General features: G+C 36.4%; 3 protein-coding genes across 4 annotated transcripts; all 3 read left to right on the forward strand.

Annotated features, from left to right (window-relative positions):
- The first annotated feature begins 604 nt into the window (after nt 1-604).
- On the forward strand, nt 605-7245 carry LOC7469600 (rust resistance kinase Lr10). Its single transcript, XM_052454377.1, has 5 exons — nt 605-751; nt 1322-1970; nt 2259-4704; nt 6279-6612; nt 6811-7245. The coding sequence occupies exons 1-3, from the start codon at nt 605-607 to the stop codon at nt 3371-3373; spliced, it is 1911 nt and encodes a 636-aa protein (XP_052310337.1). The 3' UTR covers nt 3374-4704; nt 6279-6612; nt 6811-7245.
- Nucleotides 4094-6498, forward strand: LOC127903888 (uncharacterized). Its single transcript, XM_024604960.2, has 2 exons — nt 4094-4704; nt 6252-6498. The coding sequence occupies exons 1-2, from the start codon at nt 4094-4096 to the stop codon at nt 6496-6498; spliced, it is 858 nt and encodes a 285-aa protein (XP_024460728.1).
- Nucleotides 7246-9041: 1796 nt separating the features above from the next.
- Nucleotides 9042-19289, forward strand: LOC7491770 (biotin synthase, mitochondrial). 2 transcript variants are annotated; one of them, XR_008059739.1, is made up of 7 exons: nt 9042-9455; nt 9538-9717; nt 10334-10440; nt 10750-10955; nt 11401-11540; nt 12529-12920; nt 19126-19289. XR_008059739.1 is itself a non-coding variant. In XM_002310409.4 (6 exons), exons 1-6 carry the CDS (start codon nt 9258-9260, stop codon nt 12844-12846), a joined length of 1149 nt encoding a protein of 382 aa, XP_002310445.2. In that variant the 5' UTR covers nt 9042-9257; the 3' UTR covers nt 12847-13005. The 2 variants fall into 2 exon arrangements, 1 of the variants encoding a protein (XP_002310445.2); XM_002310409.4 differs by lacking the exon at nt 19126-19289 and having other exon boundaries at nt 12529-13005.
- Nucleotides 19290-20963: the final 1674 nt, after the last annotated feature.

Consider the following 20963-nt stretch of genomic DNA (forward strand, 5'->3'; position numbering starts at 1 on the left):
TTGTTGCGTAAAAGTTTTAAATATTATGTGAAAATAGCACAATTGATCCAATGACTGCCAGCCACCAAGTCATTCTTAATTTGAGATGTCAAAGTCAAAATAATATTAAGAAACAGGGGGGGGGGCGGGGTTTCTTTCTCTCTTCCTCTTGATAAAAATGAATAAACAGGAGAGACGGTGGGTTGGTGAAAAGTTGAATGCATGCCCATCATAATTAGTCCTTCAATTAACAGATTGGCCGTGGGCTTTCCGTTGATGTCCGAGGGGATTTCTTTGTAATTATGTTATTGTGTTTCACTGTAGTTGAAACTTGAAAGGGTTTTAATTAGCTGCAGTGAGACAGTTTTTTTTTTTTTTTTTTGGAAAAGTTTCTTTGCGAAAAAAGCCAAAGACCAACCCAAAACTTCCAGGAAAGTCCAAGCTCTGCTCTGTCCCCTGGAAACAAGAAAGAAAGTGAGGGGGCAATAATCTTTTTTTGTCACAGAACTAACACGGTGGATGCGAATTTGGAGCACATTATTTAGGCAAGAAGATTTTAAAAACAACTCCAATGTCATAAAACGAAGGTATCCTCGCTGCTTCCATCTGAGTTTACAATTATTGCATGTTCATTGCAGAACTTGGAGTGTGTCTAAACTGCACAGGACCTTGTGGGAACCGTGGCCTCGACATCCGATTTCCATTCTTGCAGCCAGACCAGTACTGTGGCTATCCTGGGTTTGATCTATCTTGCAATGAGAGGGATGATATAGTGCACGAGCTGCCGAGTGATCCCAACTTGGGTTTCACTTATGACTGAGGTTGCTACTGCTTTAACTACTTTTGACTAAAATAAAGCTTTAGCCTTCCGCCAAGGGGCAACGGAGAGTAGTAGAAGTTAAAACCTAAAGGCCAGTTTTTCAACTTGAGAGTTTCGTCAGCATGTTAAGATTACCAAATCATCCTTTGAAATGCCAAAGTCATAATAATGAAGCGAAGACAACATGATAACCTTCTTGGCGATAACTTGTGACAAAATTCGAAGACCAGCCCAAGTCTACGCTTCCCTCCTCTTTTTCTTCGAAAGTGGAAAGAAAGTAAGGGTGCAATAATCCTAGTTCACAGGAACTACGTACAAATTTGGACGCAAGAGACGTAAATTTTGAGCTCTTAATTTAGGCAAGTAAAACGTAGGTATCAGAGTTACCGTCGAGCACTGCTGTCATAAAAAAGAAGGTATCAGAGTTACCCTTGCAGGCCCCATCTGAGTTTACTATTGTTTCTGCAATATCTAGATACTGCTAGGTCGAAACAGTATCACCATAGGAGGCAATGATGAGAGGTTCAACAAAAATGGCTATATGCTTGTTCTTTTTCATGTTCATTAATTGCAGAACTTGGAGGAAGTCTAAATTCCACAGGATCTTGTGGGAACCATGGCCTCGACATCCGATTTCCATTCTGGATCAAGGATAGGCAGCCAGAACAGTGTGGCTATCCTGGTTTTGATCTGTCTTGTAATGAGATGGGCGACATAGTGCTTGAGCTGCCAGATGCAGTGAAACTCTACATAGCAAAGATCGACTACAAAAGTCAAGTTATTCATGCAACAGATCCCCAAGGTTGCCTTCGAAGCCACCACTCAAACTTCTATTCGTCCGGGTTTCACATACAGTTTAAGATGTCCAAGGACAATTTTACCATCTTCAATTGCTCTTTAAATAATGCAATATCTCGGCCTAGGATCGCTTGTCTCAGCACTCACCAATATGACGTTCTTGCCGTTGATTCGGAACAATCTATTGATGACAATGAGTTATTATTATCTTGTACCAAGATGTACGACCTACCTTATCAACGTGATATCCGCCTGTCTTGGTCCAATCCCAATGGTGTAAATTGTGAAGAAACTGGAAAACAATGTGGATTGAGGATAAATAGCAGCTCTGAGCTTGAAACTGAATGCTATGGCTTGCCCAGGCCAAAAAAAGGTATTTTTAGATTCAAGTCTTCTTTTTCACTGTTCTGTGTTTATGGCTCCTTGATTTTCTAGGATTTTTTGCTTTATTAAGTTCTTGTTTCTATAAATTCATGACATTATAGTGACTTCAGAAACTTCCTGAAAATGAGAACCTAACAAGTAACAAGGGTTCTTATCTTCTGCAGGTGCACGGAAAAGGAATCTGACTATAGGTTAGTTGTTCTCAAATTTACTCCAACTCTTTGCTTCCAAAAAAAAGATCAGTTACTTCACTCAAAAGGCTTATTTATATGTGCAGGTGTAACCACAGGATCCATCCTTTTCGGGGTTGTGGTCATTGCAGTCTACCAAATCTATAACTTTAGAAAATCAGAAGAAGAATATCAGGCAAAGGTTGAAAGGTTTTTGGATGATTACAGAGCTATGAACCCCACAAGATACTCCCATGCTGATCTCAAAAAGATGACAAATCAATTCAGGGATGAATTGGGGCAAGGAGCTTATGGAACTGTGTTCAAAGGAAAGCTAACCAGTGAGATTCCGGTGGCTGTTAAGGTTCTAACCAATTCATCAGAAAAAGGAGAGGAATTCGTCAACGAGATGGGAACAATGGCTAGGATTCACCATGTCAATGTAGTCCGCTTGATTGGCTTCTGTGCTGATGGATTTAGACGAGCTCTGGTTTACGAGTACTTGCCACAAGATTCGCTGCAGAGGTTCATATCTTCAGCAAACGCCAAGAATGTTTTCCTTGGCTGGGAAAGGCTGCATCATATTGCCCTCGGAGTAGCCAAAGGGATTGAATATCTTCACCAGGGTTGTGACCAAACAATCCTCCACTTTGATATCAAACCACATAATATCCTGCTGGACAATGACTTCAATCCTAAGATTGCAGATTTCGGTCTGGCTAAGCTGTGTTCCAAGTATAAAAGTGCTATTTCCATGACAACAGCTAGGGGAACGGTCGGCTACATAGCACCTGAAGTGTTCTCAAGAAACTTTGGGAATGTCTCCTACAAGTCAGACGTGTACTGTTTTGGAATGTTAGTGTTAGAAATGGTTGGTGGAAGGAAAAATGTTGACGATACAGCAGAAAACGGTGATCAAGTATACTTCCCAGAATGGATTTATAATCTCTTAGAAGAAGGAGAAGACCTGCGGTTCCAAATCGAGGAAGAAGGGGATGCTGAAATAGCGAAGAAGCTAGCCATTGTGGGACTGTGGTGCATCCAGTGGAACCCAGTGGACCGTCCTTCCATGAAAATTGTTGTCCAGATGCTGGAAGGTGAAGGAGACAACTTGACAAAACCTCCTAATCCTTTACGCTCCTCAGCTCCAAAGAGAAAGACTGCAAGTATAGCAGGGCGACGTCTACATCAAGAATTGGCAGCCATCTCAGAAACAGAGTAATCATGTATTTTGAGGTCGTCATTGCATTCAAGGATGTGATCTATGAGCTGCTTGCAGTGGATTCCGAGTAATTCGTGGCTTTTTAAGGGCTCTTAAGCTCTTATAGAACAACATTAGTATTTTGAGATAGTCTCTCAAATTCTACACTTTGTAAACAATTGTCTATGATTGCAAAATCTGAGGATTGAGCTTGCTCAAACCTTTGACTACAAAAAAAATATATATATATACCAATAATTAAGGAGTGGATACAGTGAAAGTTGTTAGTAATTTTATTTAATTTTGGAGGCATTTTATTATGTGTATCTGTTCGTTAATCACTAGTTGTCAATAAGTGTCGTGTGAGATGTCATTACTTTTAGCTTGCTATGAAAAAAAAAAATAGGAAATAATAACGAATTTGGATAGAAATTATTGAATCAAGATATATTTGGAATATTAGGGACTCAATTGTTAAAATTTACATTTTGTGACAAAATAAGCATTTAGTAATACTTCAGGGGTTAATTTGAGGTTTCCCTAGAATTAATCAGCACCTGGCTTTTCAGGGGACTTGAATAACTTGTCGTCTTCCTCAATGCAAACCGTCGTCCATATTGTATACTACATGTCGTCGGAGATTGCGAATTCTCTTTTCAGACATTCTGTGCTGATCAGTCAGTGAAAAACAACAAAACAAGTCCCACTCTCTCTCTCTGAACTTTCTCTCTCTAGCAAGCCATGACTGCAGCCAACAAAAACCACCACCCCTCCTCCTCTAAACCACCCAAGAACCACCACTCGACCCCCAAAGCAACCACCCCGCAAACTAACACCACTCAAAACTCTAACCCCACTACTAACCCTAACCCCGCAGCTAATCCATCACCATTATCTCCCTCCCTCAAAGACCAGGTTTTGTCACGCGCCACCCACATTACGCGCCAAGAACTACTCAAAAGAAGATCCCACAAGCTGAAACAGCTCTCAAAATGCTTCAAAGATTATTACTGGGCATTAATGGAAGAACTCAAAGTTCTGTACAGAGAGTACTATTGGAAGTATGGTGTTAGCCCATTCAAAGAAGACCACCACAACACCCTTCAAAAAGTAGAGCAGCATAAGCAGGGTGGTGGGTTTGGTGTCTTAGAGAGAGAGAATGGGGAGGGGGAGGCTAATATTGAAGTTATTGGTGAAAATAATAATAATTTTAGTGATTTGAAGAGCAATCATAGGTGTTTGTTTGTTGGGTGTAAGCTAAAGGCTATGGCTTTGACAAGTTTTTGTCATCTTCATATACTTTCTGATGCAAAGCAGAAGCTTTACAAGCCTTGTGGTTATGTTATCAAAAGGTTTGATGTTGCTTCACTTTTGTCTTTGATTTCTGGTTCATAAAGCTGATTTCTTTTATAGGTTTTTTTTTTTTTTGGGGGGGGGGGGTTTCGATTGTTTGGTTTCTGTAAGATTGTGCTGGTGGTGTTAAACTCTCTTTTTAGCTAGGTTTTGGTATGTTTTTTATGCTTGAATGGTTGGCATTGCCAGTTTTATTTAATAGTTGCATGTTTGTGCAAGATTAGTTTGCCCAGGGCCAGTTGAGGAAGTTTGGGATAGGTAAATTGAATGAGCTTGATTAAGATTGTGTAGGAATTGGTTTATATATGCATAGTGTTAGGGATCTGGAAAGAAGTCTGATGAATCATGAAGGATTTGTAAATTCGACGACAATTAATTACCTGAGAATTTCTTGTCACCGTGATATTTCAGGGTTCAAAATGAAACAATGTTGTTTTGATGTTAAGCTGGGAGTTTAATCCATAATTATGAAAAGGTTTTGCGAATGGGACCTGGGAATGTTGATATATGCAGAAATGAAATGAAGTATTTGCTTGCCTTGTAGCTTCTAGCGACGATTATGGAACAATTTGAAGTACTAGAAACTTGTGTTTTTTCATGCCAGATTTTTATCTCCTCTTTTGCGCTAGTTCTGGTAATGAGACCTCACTTAAAAGTTTAGAACTTTGTTTCATGTATCCATTATGCAACATCTAACAAGTTGAAAATGGTCTTCAGATGCATATCATGGTATATAACAATACACAGCAATACTGTAGACAATAAGCTAAACGAAAGAAGAAAATGAGGAGAGAAATGCTTGAGAGAATTCTCACTATTCTTGAACAAATTGTGAGACAACATTTGATGGTCTAACTAGTTGCTCAATTTTAGATAGTCATGCATGGTTACGAAGAACTCTAATGGTGCTGTAGAAGTAATTTGGATTATTGCATGGGTAACATGTTTATACTTTCACAAAGAAATCATGTTACTTGGATATTATACCAAGTGATTTGACTGAAATGTTAGTGTGCTTTGTGTCTTAGGTTAACTTGTTGTAGCTTTTGCCCATCCTTTTTGAAGTTCATTTTCTTGTTCTTTGTGATTACTGTTGTGAGTGATATCTAATCAATGTAGAGCTGTCTTGCTATAAGGTCCATTGGGCATTGACATCGTAGCTGGAGCTTGTGATAGATTGATGGCATTAGTTAACATCCAAAATGAAAACAAACATGCATTGATGGATATATGCTTGAACCCTGAACAACTTTTAAGTTCTTGCTGAAGTGCTGAAAGACTGAAATTTTAAAACTAAACTTCATATCCAAGTTCTAGGTTGCTTGCTTTTAAACCTTTTTTTCTTGCTTTACAACTAAGATAGCTAGCATTTCTGCCGCCAGTTTGCTTCCCATGATACCAAATCAAAACTATTTTGATGGGCAGTTGGTTGGATTTGGTTGTCGAATCTGAGTGAAATATTTTATTGGCTCCTGTATCATATGATGAATTTTAAAATAGTGCATTCTGATTGATTCTAATCCGTTGATTTTCCACTTATCATAAGATTCTTTTGGTTGGCTATGTACTCAAGTGCTCAGGCAGGACCAATAACATGTGGAAAGCCAATACTGAGATCAACTGCTCCTGCACTCTGCACTGTCCACTTCCAAAAGGCTCAGAAACATGTGACTCAGGCTCTGAGGAAAGCAGGCCTTAATGTCTCCTCATCAAGTAAGCTTGCTCCTAAGTTCCACGTCATCGTGACAGAATATGTGCGTCAAATTCAAGCCAAACGGAAGGCTGCAAAATGAGGAAATCAGAATAAAGTCATGGATAACGAAGTGACTGCTAGCTGAGCTGTTTGTCCATTGCAAAGATGACTTGTGAAGCATGAGTGACAGTGTACATTGTTAGAATAACCCATGGTAAGTTTCTTGATTAGAAGAAGGGAGAGGTGATCATAGTTTGGATCATAGTATTATAAAAGTGTCAAGCACACAATTTGCTGTGCTTTATTTTATTTTTTATCTTTTTAGAGACAGAATTATTTGCATTTAATTTCTGAATTGACAGTGCATCGTAAGAAATAAAATGCACCACTTACCATTAATTGTTGTTTGCAGATATGCTTTTTCCGGATGTTTATCTTCCGGCGGCAGCACTAGGTGTTCGACGTTCCAGTTACTCTGGTAAACACAAATGTGTACTGATGCTAGACGATTGTAACAACTCTGATGCGCGGAACCTTTATTTTATTTATAAAAGCTTGTATAGCCATTCAACTTGAATTGGTGAATGATGGGACAGTATGTGCCTGTATATGATCATGAACCTGTGCCCCTTTTGTTTTTCTTCAACGATGAAGATTGTATGGCAGAATTGGGCATTTTAAGGTCAGCCAGTGGGCTGAATGCTTCTTCTTTTATAGTGTGATTGTAAAACATTGGTCTGTGTCTGTAAAGCATGACCATGCATTTTAAATTCAGCTGTTGAAACTAGTCTAAATAATGCGAGGAAGACCAATGTTGGGCTTTGGAGAGTGTCCGGTGGGACCCAAATGAGCAGTGACCTCTCCTCTCTCCTCTCTCTTTCTATCTTCTCATCTTTGATCTCTTGCGATACTTGGTATATTTTTAAAAAAATTTATTTGATTGATGATTTAAATTTTGTGATTTACAGGCCTTTTAGGTTAAAATTAATTAATAATTTGTAGGAACTTGGAATTTTAGAATGTTAATTAATTGGTGTAGGAGGAAGTTAAAGACAGCAATATAAAAAAAAAAAAAAAGCACATAAATTTTAATAAGTGAAAAGGATCGTAAATATGAACCTCAACTTTACATGTTTTATTTTCTATTCAATAATAATTTTTTAGGAGGTTTACAAAGCTTTAAATAGATTAGAAATCTTGTTTCAATTTAAAAAAATAAAAATTTAAAATTACAAAAAAAAAAATATGAAATCCGAAAATAACAATGAAAGTTATAAAAATTGTCAAAATCAGGGCTCGAGAGTGAGATTTTAAAAATCTAAAGATCTGACGGTTGAAGTACCGATCTCATAACTACTCTAAGTAAATCAGTTTTTAAAAACTCATGTAAAAGTTTGGGTATAATTCAATAATCAGATAAAAAATTATAGTTCTTTTGAATTGTTATTCTAGTCTAATATGAATATAATCAGATCTTCTCTTAAATCTAAACTTGTTTTATTAATTCATAAATATGTTTGTTAGGTCATTCATGTAATTCGTCTGAGACAGATCTTTATCTAATTATAGTAAACTCACACTTGACTATTCAGAATCAATTGTTATCGCAAGCTACACTATATCATTAATGATTTGGGATTTTTTTAGCTGCTATTGATGCTGATTTTTTTCTTCAATTTAATATTTGAAGGTGATGAAATGCGTTCATAAGGTGGCTTCATCACAACTTGGGGCCAACTGCATCTTGAGTCTTCAAGTTTGTAACTTGCAGTGGACATCTTTTGGGTTCTATTCAGTTGATTGAATTTTCTTTCGTTTGGACACTTGTGGTGGTTGAATCTTTTCATTAGTTTGTAATTTGCTTTGGATTTTTTTTTTCTTGGGTTTGAATTAGTAGACTTGCTGAAAGTTAGAAGTTGATAAATTCTTGTTTTTAATTATATGTTTGATGAAAAATAAAAAAACGAGGACATAAAAAATTTGTTTTTAAAATAGCTTTGTAGTTGAATTTACATATTTTAAAACAGAAAGTAGAGGGAGATATGTTATTTTTGTTCTTATTATTTTATTTTTGTATTTTGAAACAATAATCAAATGCTAAGGAATTTATTAAAAAATATCTTAAATAAAAAAATATGATATAACTCAAAAAACATAATAGCTTAATATTTTACTTATACTTTTATTGAATTATATTTAATTTTTTTTATCTTTGTTTAAATATAAAAATTGTTTATCATTATTATTAATGAGATTACATTTTTTATATAAAAAGATTGTATAAATTAGGTTAGCATGAAATGTAGCAATCAAATTACTTGCAAGAACTAGATGTCAATTTCCTGTAGCGGAAGTAGTCTCTCATAATGTAATTTTATTCAAATATATGCTAGTTTGAATTTAAATTTAAATTTAAATAAAAAAAATTTCAATTGAATTTTTATCACTTAAATAACATTTATTATAATAATATTGTTTTTTAAATTGTTTTTTACTTGAAAATATATTAAAATAATATTTTTTTATTTTTAATATTAAAATATAAAATATTTTTTAAAAAATAAAATATTTTTAAATACAAAAATAAACTGGAAATAAGTTTATATATATATATATATATAAAAGCTGGTTGCTGTCATATGCAAAACAGGTCCCCATCGAAGAAGTAAAACCAAACTAGAGCAGTTGGGGGTTAGGTGGTTTGCCTTCTCTCCATCTAACTCTTCTTGCTGGCTGCTTCTACTGCTGTTGTCCATTCCTTTCTAACATCTAAAAGTAAAACCTCTTTCTCTTCACTCCAGTTTTCTCCTCGTTTTTAACGAAAGGAAAAACAACCCCCATAACACAAAACGAAAGACAATGCTGTCAATTAGATCAACCTTTAGATCACAACTAAGACTGAGTTCTGTCACTCTCTCCTCGTTATGTTATTCATCGTCATCAGCTGCAGCAATTCAAGCGGAAAAAACTATCAAAGATGGTCCCAGGAATGATTGGACACGTCAAGAAATCAAGGAAGTTTATGACTCTCCTCTTCTTGATCTCCTCTTTCATGGGGTTAGTTCTTTTTACTTAGTAATGCAGGGAAAAGGGTTTTTTTATGCCGGGGTTAATGTTTTGTGTTGTTTTGTTTTGTTAGGCTCAAGTTCATAGATATGCTCATAATTTTAGAGAAGTTCAGCAATGTACTTTGCTTTCTATAAAGACTGGTGGGTGTAGTGAGGATTGTTCTTATTGTCCTCAATCTTCAAGGTATAATACTGGACTCAAGGCTCAGAGGCTCATGACTAAAGAAACTGTTATCGAGGCTGCTAAAAGGGTATGTCTTTTTATCTTCTTTAAGTCTTTTGATTTATGGTATTTTGGTTCACAAGAATCTTAAGCAATCAAACACTTTCTGTGCTGATGGAATCTGTGCTAAAAAAAGTTTATGCTTTGTTTCTGATTTTAATTATTATGTGGTTCGGTTACCTTATCAATTTTGTCAAAGAAAATCTGCACTCATTTAGATGGCTTTCTTAATGTGATGTCTTAATTGATTGATTTAACTTGCATGTATCCTGATTAACATTGTTTTTAGATCATGTATATTGTTTTGTTTTTGTTAATTTGGGTACAAGAATTGAAAAATTGTCAGTAACGTATATGTACTAGATTTTTGGAACATTTATAGCTCGATAGCAAATTTGTTGGTTATTCAGTTAGCTTTAGGGTTTAGCAAAAGTTTCATGAATATCCCAGAACTTCACTTAGCAAAGTAGCTGAAAAAGGAAGATTACACCTCAAGAATGAATTCTCATGTTCTTGGTACAACTTCTTGTTTGGTGCCTGTATCAGGTGGTAATGAAGTTTTATCTGATCAGTTTCATGTTTAGTGTAGCATGGTGTCCTTTTCTTCTTCTGTATGATTTGGAACCTTCTGTATGCTTTTGCAGGCAAAAGAGGCTGGTAGCACACGTTTTTGCATGGGTGCTGCTTGGAGAGATACGATAGGAAGGAAGACCAACTTTAACCAGATTTTAGATTATGTGAAAGAAATCAGGTAATGAGCACATCATTTACTTGACGGAAGAAATATATATGAAAACAAGCATTTTTCTTAAGTTAGAAAACAGATTTTCACACTGCACACACTATTACAGTGCAAAAAGGTTATTCCCTAGCTGTGTTTCTACTGAAGTGAGCTGCCAAGAGAGAGAACTGGAGAAATTTCTACACCTTGAGCTTTTTAAAATGAAGGCTTATATGCTAGCTCATGCATTTTAAGTAGCCATGTCATGCAAAATGCTGCATTAGCTCCTTTTTTTTCTCTAATGCTTAGTCTGTGATTGAAATGTCTGATGCCTATCAGGGGTATGGGCATGGAGGTTTGCTGTACCTTGGGCATGCTTGAGAAGCAGCAGGCTGCAGAACTGAAGAAGGCTGGTCTTACAGCTTATAACCATAATCTTGATACCTCAAGAGAATATTACCCAAACATCATCACTACAAGATCCTATGACGAACGCTTGGAAACCCTTGAACATGTCCGTGAAGCAGGAATTAGTGTCTGCTCAGGTCAACTTTCTTGCATCCTTCTTAAGTAGATTTTGAAAAACAAAGTCCACTGCAAAGAAAAAGAAATGGGAATATTTTAAATTGATTGATTTCCTTGGAGTTAACAATGGAGATATGCAATAATTGCAATTTGAGCATAAAGCACATAGTTTAGTTGGTCTTTTTTGCTCTTCATTTGTGCCATCTTATGTCTTTCAGCTGTATCTCAATACAAGCTTAACTTGATATATGGTTAGAGGAAAATTGGGAATTTGGTCCAATTTAGGATGCTTTTTTATGGAAATTTTATAACTTCTTGACTTCAGAGTGAATCCTTGCATTAAACAATGGAGCTGGGCAATAATTGCAACCGCCACACATTCTGTTTAAATTTCAGACATTAATTTCTTTTGTCATGGCAAAGTTGAATTCTTATCATGGAAACTGGCTATTTTTCTGATAATAGGGGGCATAATAGGGCTTGGAGAAGCAGAGGAAGACCGAGTTGGTTTATTGCATACATTGGCAACCCTCCCTACACACCCAGAGAGTGTTCCAATCAATGCATTGGTTGCAGTGAAAGGCACCCCTCTACAAGAACAAAAGGTAATTCTATTCGTGTCTGATACAAGTTGAGTATGGTTGCTTTTGTGGTGATGATGAATGGTGGTGGTGGTGGCTGTGCCTGAGTAGAAACATTTTGTTACGTTTTGAACTGATTGCTGCTTTAGTTGTAAAATGTGAAACCAATAATATTAACTTAACTTATTGAGAAACTCTAGTAAGAATCACACTTGCTCTGTTGTCTTCTCTATTCAGCAAAGTGTGATAACGATAGTGCATCAGCTTTCGTAACCATGCCATAGCATAGACTCTTTTACTTTGTTGTAGCTCCTTTGCTTATTGAAACACATTTTGGTATATTTTACCAATCATTCTCAAGCTGGCCATGATTTAATTCTTGGTCTCACAATATTCTCCTTGTCCTACAGCCACTTTTTATATCCATAGAGTATTAACAAGAGTCATGGATTAATATCTGATTACTTGATCATATTCTATTTATTCATTTAGTTTATATTATGGCCTGAAATATCTAGATGGTATCACTAGAAGTGATTGTAGCCCCACATAGCTGTGACTTTTTAAGTGAAGGTGCATATTTACAATAACGGATAAAGATGGGGTTTAGTGGGGCCATTTGAGTGGCTGGATTGCGGGAAAGAGAAGGATGGTGAGTGAGAGCCAAATCTTTTGTGGAAGATTGTTTGGCCATGCATGTGGTTTATGGGAATGTCATGCATTTCAACCAAAAATGCTGTCAAATAGTAATGGCCATGGGATGTGTCTTGTTAAATACAGTATATCTGAAATTCATTTTACTGGAAGACAGGACAATTATATTACCATTTATTTACCCAGATATTAATAAAGAGGCATCACTGACTTATTCTTTGTTTATGACACTTATGTTACAAGTATTGCACTGTAAATTAGTTGCTTGTCACATTTGCATTATGAGATTTGTCCTTCCAAATTTAGTATCAGTTGCTTTGAAGCTTAACAGATTTCATGTTTCTACCTCCTCATTCAGCCAGTTGAAATATGGGAGATGATTAGAATGATTGGCTCTGCACGTATAGTTATGCCAAAAGCAATGGTCAGATTATCAGCTGGGAGAGTGAGTTTCTCAATGGCCGAGCAGGCTCTGTGCTTTCTTGCTGGTGCAAATTCCATCTTCACTGGCGAGAAGCTACTGACAACCCCCAACAATGATTATGATGCAGATCAACTTATGTTCAAGGTTCTCGGTTTGATTCCAAAAGCACCCAGCTTCTCTGCCGATGAAGAGAAGGCTTGTGCTTGTGAAGCAGAGCGTTGTCAGGAAGCAGTTTCTAGTAGTTCAGGTTGAAATCACTTGTTCGAACAGAGTTTGTATCTAAATTTCATCTAGGTTCTTTTTACCTTCAATGAAAATCTGCTCGCCTATGCCTATGCTCCTAGCGGAGCTAGAATTATTTGTTATGGGGTCATAATTAATATAATAAAATATAATATTTATTTTACTTTATTGTACATGAGTTGTAAAAAAAATCTGTATAATTTAGTTTTATTCAAATAATTTACTATAAACATATAATGATCTTTGTATAAGGTAAAAGGTTCGAAAAAATACCAAATTGAGTCAAAGCAATGAAATTAATTTCATCTTCATAATATATTCATCACTTTAATGTTGTTGGTCTTTATATCTATCAAATATAAACATACAAAGTATATAAGAAACATTAGCTAAAACGAAGCATTATTTATGTTCGATAAACTTTGAAATAAAGCAAAAAATAATAAAGAATTATTCTCACTAATCAATGCGGGTTCTTTGTAAACTGAGGCTCATTGGAATTGCTCAACCATAACTTTAACATTACACATTGGAGTTGGTTCACTAGGTTGCGAGTTATCAATATTTTTTTTGAAAAAAAAATCAAATTCTTCTTATTTTGTTCATGGTTCAACCTAAAATCAAAACATATATCGTGAGAAAAAATTGATAATTTTGGTGATTCTACTAAAAACAAAATATAAAAAAAATCAAAGTATAATCAAAACAAACCAATAAAATATATTTAATTAATTAAAAAAAAGCACTATAACAAGAATTCAAAAAACAATTGGTAAAATTAGCAGATCTGAGAAAAAAAATGAAGCAAAAATGGTAGAATTATAAAAAAAAAAAACTCATCAAATTATTAACAAACTTCTCAAAACAAAATAAAAATAGATTTTAAATTTAAGTTATCTTGTTTTGTTTGATGAAAAATAAATTAATTGATGGCTCTGCTTCAATCTTTCCGTTGAAAAATTTTACTTATGATTTATATTTATATTTTTGTTTTTGACCGGCTGCAGAATTTATTGTGCAAAGTAATGATTTTATATTTACAGGATTTATATTAGGGTTACGTAAATTAATTTTTAAAAAATCAAATTAAAAAATCACACTTAATTAAAGTAAGAAAACTCACATTTGTAGAATAAAAAACCTCCTCCACACTTAATTTCCTAAAAATATATATATATATATATTACAGGGGCGGAATATTTTAGGGGGGGGCCGGGCCCCTGCTTGCCCCCCTTCCTTCCGCCCCTGCGCCTATTGGTGGGGACACCAGACCCACACCACAAACTACACGAGTATATGGACGGAGACGACGTAGGATGGCCCAGCCTGTCACGCTTTGGTTGGGAGACTAAGCCCATTTGGGCCCATTTCATTGTTATTTTATTTATTTAGCCCATTTGGGCCTGCTCATTGTTATTTTATTATTTATGTTAAACAGTTTGATTTGATGGGCCGAGCCCAATAGCGGGATGTTTTAGGGTTTACTATTTATATGTTCTTCTGTCATTTTGAGAGACAGTTTTTGATGATTAATGAAAATTGCAGACTTTGCATATCTCCAATCCCACTTTCTTCTCTTCTTCAGCTTCTTTCTTTTCTAAAGCTTCTTTCTGTTCTTGCTTTAATTTATTTATTTATTGTTCCGCATCAAATTTGGTATCAGAGCATGGCTTTTAATTGTTCTTACAATTAAACGATCCACATGTTTATGTTTAATCCTAGATTGATTTAAAAAAAAAAAAAAAAAAAAAGAAAGAAAAAAAAAGCATACTGTTCTGATTACAAAAAAAAAAAATTGTTCATCGTCGATCCTCAGCAGCGGCGCCTCAAGCAATCACAACGGCAGACCCGCCACCAAGAAGACCTTCACATCAGTTCCACAGAACGATCGGCCATTCTACATCAACGCCGATCACAGCCAACGATCACAGACAACGGTCACAAGTCCACGCCGATTCACTGCCTTCAACAACCCGCAGCGCCGCCGCCACAGCAGCTCTTTGTCTTCGGTTCCAAATTTGCTAACCATCAGCGCCATCAGCCGCACCCTAGCAGCAACACCAGCCGCAACACCACCATCCACAGTGCCCTCACCTTCAGCAGCGACACCGGATCAACAGGCCCCGTCCAGCAGCGACACCACCGCCTCTTCCCTCGCACCGCCGGCTCCAAGCAGAATCACGAAGCCCCGCTTCGTGCACCATCGCCGACAGCAGCGGCAACAGACCACAGGAGGTAGGGAAGACAGAAACAGAGGCTCCCAAAAATAATTAACCCCACCACGTCAGCGCCACATAACCTGCCACGTCAGCATAAGTATTTGCGTCATCAGCCACGTCATCGACACGTCACCACGCGAGACAACATCTGTGTCAGCAGCCACGTCAGCAGATTCTGCCACGTCATCCTCACTGCCACATCACCTGGTCAGAAATTCTTTTACTCATTGAATATCATCGTTCCTGGTATGCTTTTACACTTGTTAACCAAGATTTAGCATTAATATTATTTTTTTTATGCTTGCCCATAACTAAATTACATAGCCCGCCTTACATTGAATTACCTTAATTTTGAGCTTGTTTAGCATTGAAGATCTGATCCTCTTAATTAATTGTGGAGCTTGGTTAAATTAGTGGGAAAACTAAAACATTGTGTTTGGATTACTTGTGTGCATTTAGAGGACTTACATTGCTTGCTTGCGTATTTTCTTGGTTTAATCTGTCATTACTTAGTCTCCAAGATAAAAAAAAAAAAATTAAAAAAAAATTTATTTTTCTTTATTTTTATTTTATTTTTCTTTATTTTTTTATTAGCTATAATTTTATTTTGCGTTTTACTTGCAAGTGTTATTTTGTGATCTCAGTCTCAGAATTAGTTTTTGCATGCATTTACGTAGTGGTCGTCTAGTACACAATCTAGAAGTTATAGCTACCATGGACCCGAATTCTAGTAATGTTCTTAGAGATATTCAAGAACAATTACAACTTATGCGAACGGAAATAAGCAACATGTCCAATCAAATGAACAACCTTTTTGGGAGGATGGAGTTCATAGAAACTTTGCAAATAAGACAGTCTAGTGAGAGTGAGCATTCTAGTGACAACCATAGGAATCCTCAAAGACCAGTTCCTCGTAGGAACCGCCACCATAACCAACACCAGGGTCACAATGACTTTGATGACCCTCATGATAGTGAGCGTTCCAATGATTACCGTCAAAGACCAGTTCATCCTAGGAACCGTCAATATAACCGCAATCAGGGCCATCACGACTATGATGACCTTGACGAGCGAGTCATAAGGCATATCAAGGTAGAAGCCCCAACTTTTGAGGGTCAACTTGACCCGTGGATTTTTGATAGATGGATCCGTGACATGGATCAATTCTTTGGCTGGTATAATCTATCTGAGAATAGAAGGGTAAGATTTGCAAAGATGAAACTTAGTGGAACCGCTCAGCTCTATTGGGAAAGTGTAGAAGAGTCTTTGATTAGGAGAGGTCAACCCCCTATTACTGACTGGATTGAAATGAAGACTAAGTTAGAAGAAAAGTACTTGCCTCGTTCTTATAGAGGAAATCTTTTGGACCAGTGGAATAACTTGAGGCAAGGAGGCAAGTCTGCCAATGAATATGTGGCACAATTTGATGAGTATAGGATGAGGTGTGCAATTAGGGAGGATGAAGTGATGACCCTAAGTAGATTTCGAAAAGGCTTAAACGATGACCTTAAAAGAGAGGTTGTGCTTAGGGGTGTTTCCACCCTTGATGAAGCTTATACCCTGGTACAAAATTATGACTTGGTCACAAAAAGCCAGTGAACAAGACGTCAGGACACTCGTAATACCCCTTCTAGATCTCAACCTGGTAGTAATAACTCCATATTAGGTGCCCCACCTCGTAAACCCAATCCTTTGATTTCCCAGATACCTAGAGAAGACAATGGTAAGGGTAGTTTTCATGAAGCACCTAAAACTTCAAGAATTCAGTGTTTTAAGTGTCAGGGTTTTGGTCATATCTCCTCTAGCTGCCCTACTAAGGCTTTGTTCATCAAGGGGCAAGAGGATATGGATGAAGAAGATAATTGTGATGATAAGGTATATGAACCCAATCCCGATGATTTTCAAGATCTAAATGATGAGGATGATGAGTCTAACTTGCTAGGATGTGTTAGGTCTATATCCACTCAAATCAAGACAACTAGGTTAGGTGTGGTTAGATGTGCTTTAACACAACCTAAAGGAACTGAGGATTGGAGAAGGACTGCTATTTTTTACACTTACATTAAATGTGGAGATAAAGGGTGTAAGATCATCATAGACAGTGGTAGTTGTATCAATGCCGTTTCCTCGGGTAGTGTATCCCGCTTAGGCCTAAAGTCTGTTCCACACCCTAAACCCTATAATGTGTCTTGGGTTAATGATACATCCATAGCGGTCAAAGAGAGATGTCTTTTTCCCATTAAGATTTTTGACTATCATGATGAAATTTGGTGTGATGTCATTCCCATGGATGTAGGGCACGTCATTTTGGGTAGGCCTTAGTTATATGATTTGGACGTTACAATCTTTGGACGATCAAATTCTTGTTCATTCACTTTTCAAGGTAAAAAAATCCAACTTATTGGATTACCCCCAAGGTCTAATGATAATAGTCAGAAGAAGAGTAAAGTGAAAGATGGAGGGCTTAACATAATAAGTCCTAAGGAGTTTGATAAGGAGATTTGTGAGGAGTTTGTTGTGTTTGCTGTAGTGACTAAGGAGATTGTAGAAGACTTTTTAGAGGAGCCACCTGAAGAGGTAAGAGAAGTGTTGAGAGAATTTCTAGATGTTTTCCCTTCTGAACTACCTGATGCTTTACCCCTTATGCGTGATGTTCAACACGTCATAGATTTTGTCCCTGGGGCTACATTACCAAACTTGCCTCACTATAGGATGAACCCGAGTGAACATGCTGAATTGCAAAGGCAAGTATGTGAGTTGTTACAAAAGGGATTTATACGAGAGAGTTTGAGCCCTTGTGCAGTACCTGCACTGTTAACACCCAAGAAAGATGGATCATGGAGAATGTGTGTCGACAGTCGAGCCATCAATAGAATTACAATCAAGTATCGTTTTCCAATTCCTCGATTGGATGACATGCTAGATATGATGGCAGGAGCCCAGATCTTCTCTAAGATTGACTTGAAGAGTGGATATCATCAGATTAGGATCCGTCCAGGAGATGAGTGGAAAACAACATTTAAGACTAAGGATGGTTTATATGAATGGCTAGTCATGCCTTTTGGCCTTTCCAATGCACCAAGCACTTTTATGAGAGTAATGACACAAGTGCTTCGGCCATTTATGGGAAAGTTCTTAGTGGTATACTTTGATGATATTCTTATTTATAGCAAAACCAAGGAAGAGCATTTCGATCATCTCATTCAAGTTTGTACCACCCTAAGAAAGGCAAGTTTGTTTGCAAATGTCAAAAAGTGTTCCTTCTTTACAGATCAAGTGGTCTTTTTAGGGTTTATAGTGTCATGGAAAGGAGTCTCTGCTGACCCCCAGAAAGTCCAAGCGATAGTAGATTGGCCTGAACCTAAGACTATTCATGAGGTTCGTAGTTTTCATGGGCTTGCGACTTTCTATCGTCGTTTTATTAAGGGATTTAGCACCATCATGTCGCCTATTACAGATTGTTTGAAACAAGGTGAGTTTAAGTGGAGTAAAGGAGATAATAGGGCATTTGAGGAGGTTAAGAAGAAAATGACGGAGGCCCCAGTAATGCGGCTACCTATTTTACTAAAGTGTTTGAAGTAGAATGTGATACTTCGGGAGTCGGTATAGGTGGACTACTTAGTCAGGAACGACACCCTGTAGCCTACTTTAGTGAGAAACTTAATGAGGCAAAACAAAAGTACTCAACTTATGATAAGGAGTTTTATGCGGTGGTTCAGGCCTTGCGTTATTGGCGCCATTACTTGTTACCACAGGAGTTTGTTCTTTACTCCGACCATGAAGCCCTCCGCTATCTTAACTCCTAAAAGAAGCTTAATCATAGGCATGGTCATTGGGTTGAATATTTGCAAGCATACTCATTTGTTTTGAAACATAAATCTGGAATAGAGAATAAGGCTGCAGATGCTTTGAGTCGTCGGGTAACGCTGTTATCTGTAATGCGTGTTGAAGTCACAGGATTTGAGAGACTTAAAGAGGAGTATGAATCTTTTATATATATATTACAGGGGCGGAATATTTTAGGGGGGGCCCGGGCCCCTGCTTGCCCCCCTTCCTTCCGCCCCTGCGCCTATGGCGTGTAACAAATTTGAACTGCACTAGATGGGTTCAAAGAACCTAGCAAAAGCGCACGTGTTAGTATTTTGCAGCAATCTATTATGGTAACATCAAGAATGCATAGCAAGGTGCTGCAACTTTTTACTTCGTTGCAGTATTATTGCCATGTTGTGTTTATATCTGGACTAGAATGATCTGTTGTGAATATCCGATTTTGCTTCTTTTTTTGTTTTCCAACTTCAAGTGTCTACATCTTTCATTGAAGTGGAAAATTGCCAATCTGTTGAAAAGAAAATGAAGGGAAAAAATTGAACATCAAAGAAAAGGAGTGGACAACAGTACAAAGCTCAGCGACACACACACACTGCAAAGAGTTTAGAATAGTTGATCTTATGTGATTACACGTGAATCGGGAGAGTTTCATGAAAAAAAAAAAAATTGTGAGATGAATGCATCAAATTAAGTACTTCTTTTTCAAGTTTTAGCCCTTCTATTATCTTTTCCGGAAAAAAAAAAAAAAAAAAAAAACTGTTCAAGAAAATTGTGTGAAGGCATGAACATTGCAGTTTTAGTCCGGTTGCTATTGAAGTTAAATGTATGGAATGAAGGTTTCAATCCAATTCCAAAAAAAAAAAAAAACTATGATCATACTTTGATCCACTGGAGATATTGGTGAAAATTAAAGTAAGGAAATAACAGTAACTAGGCGAGGGAAAAATATTGTAGTTGTATGACCTCCAGCATCTTTCCCGTTTCATTATGAACTCCCACAGTGAAATTGTTTTTTATTTTGATCATTAATTTTTTTTCCTCATCGATTGCAGCTTTCTGTAGTTAAATTAAAGGCCAATTGCTTTTATTTGGTTAAGCAATGGCAAAACTAGAAGACATGGGTTCAACTGAAAACCATAGAGAAACTAGATGGTCGTTTTAAATTTGACTAAAAAAGTTGATTTTGGTCCTTTTAATTTGCAACATACCAATTTTCCACCCTTTTATTTTTTTTTCAAAAAAAAATTTTATCCAAAAAATCATTTTTTTTATTTTTCGGTTTTTGATTTAAAATAGAAAAGAGAATCACTTGATTCTAAAGATAGAGAGAAAATCATCAATTGAAACGATTTTAACTACCAAAATGATCAATTTTAATGCCAATGAATTCTATTTGATGAGGAAAGTTTCACTAAGATGTTCTTTCACATTCAACTTGTCTGTAAATGTAGATATAACATCAAAAAAAATTTAGATTTCATGTTACTTTTTTTTAGATCACATTTTAGGTTATTTGAGGGTATAAACATGTTTATTTAGGTCTCTAGAGTCTTTAGGTGTTTTTAGGTCAAAAAAGTAATTGAAAATGTATTCTTGGCTGTTAAAACACCCTTGCCCCGATTTTACAAGCAACTAGTTTTTTATCATATAATTGAATAAAAACTAATCTAAAAAAAAAAATTAACTTGGTGTTTTGTCCATAACCCAAATCACAGGTTCGATAGGTTAAACCATAAAACCTGGATTGATCTAACATGTCTTCATCTCAATAGTTTATAAAAAATCATATCATCTTGAAATTTATATTTAATCCAAAACAATGTTTATGTCAATCATAATACTTGCTTTTGAGGTTCTTAAGTCGATTATAGGACAATTCAAATCAAGTTAATTTGGAATATGAATCGAGTAAAAAGATATATCATGAGGTTTTGATATCGACAATTTCCCATGGCCTAGATGATTTTTTTAATGAAAAAAATAATTCTTGAGGGCAGCAACTCATGCAGCTGTAAATACCTTTTTTTTATTTTTTTTTATTTGAGAAAACCCTACCTTTCGAAAAGAGCACTTTGTGGG

This window comes from Populus trichocarpa, chromosome 7 (genome assembly GCF_000002775.5).
Source record: "Populus trichocarpa isolate Nisqually-1 chromosome 7, P.trichocarpa_v4.1, whole genome shotgun sequence".
Lineage (NCBI taxonomy): Eukaryota > Viridiplantae > Streptophyta > Magnoliopsida > Malpighiales > Salicaceae > Populus > Populus trichocarpa.

Bases quoted from the DNA above. Each gene is read 5' to 3' on its own strand.
- LOC7469600 (XM_052454377.1), top strand. From the start codon at position 605: ATGTTCATTGCAGAACTTGGAGTGTGTCTAAACTGCACAGGACCTTGT. The intron at 752-1,321 runs GTGCACGAGCTG...CAATGATGAGAG, and splicing joins GCAATGAGAGGGATGATATA to GTTCAACAAAAATGGCTATA. The intron at 1,971-2,258 runs GTATTTTTAGAT...TTATATGTGCAG, and splicing joins CTTGCCCAGGCCAAAAAAAG to GTGTAACCACAGGATCCATC.
- LOC7491770 (XM_002310409.4), top strand. From the start codon at position 9,258: ATGCTGTCAATTAGATCAACCTTTAGATCACAACTAAGACTGAGTTCT. The intron at 10,441-10,749 runs GTAATGAGCACA...GATGCCTATCAG, and splicing joins GATTATGTGAAAGAAATCAG to GGGTATGGGCATGGAGGTTT. The intron at 10,956-11,400 runs GTCAACTTTCTT...TTCTGATAATAG, and splicing joins AGGAATTAGTGTCTGCTCAG to GGGGCATAATAGGGCTTGGA.
- LOC127903888 (XM_024604960.2), top strand. From the start codon at position 4,094: ATGACTGCAGCCAACAAAAACCACCACCCCTCCTCCTCTAAACCACCC. The intron at 4,705-6,251 runs GTTTGATGTTGC...ACTTATCATAAG, and splicing joins TGTGGTTATGTTATCAAAAG to ATTCTTTTGGTTGGCTATGT.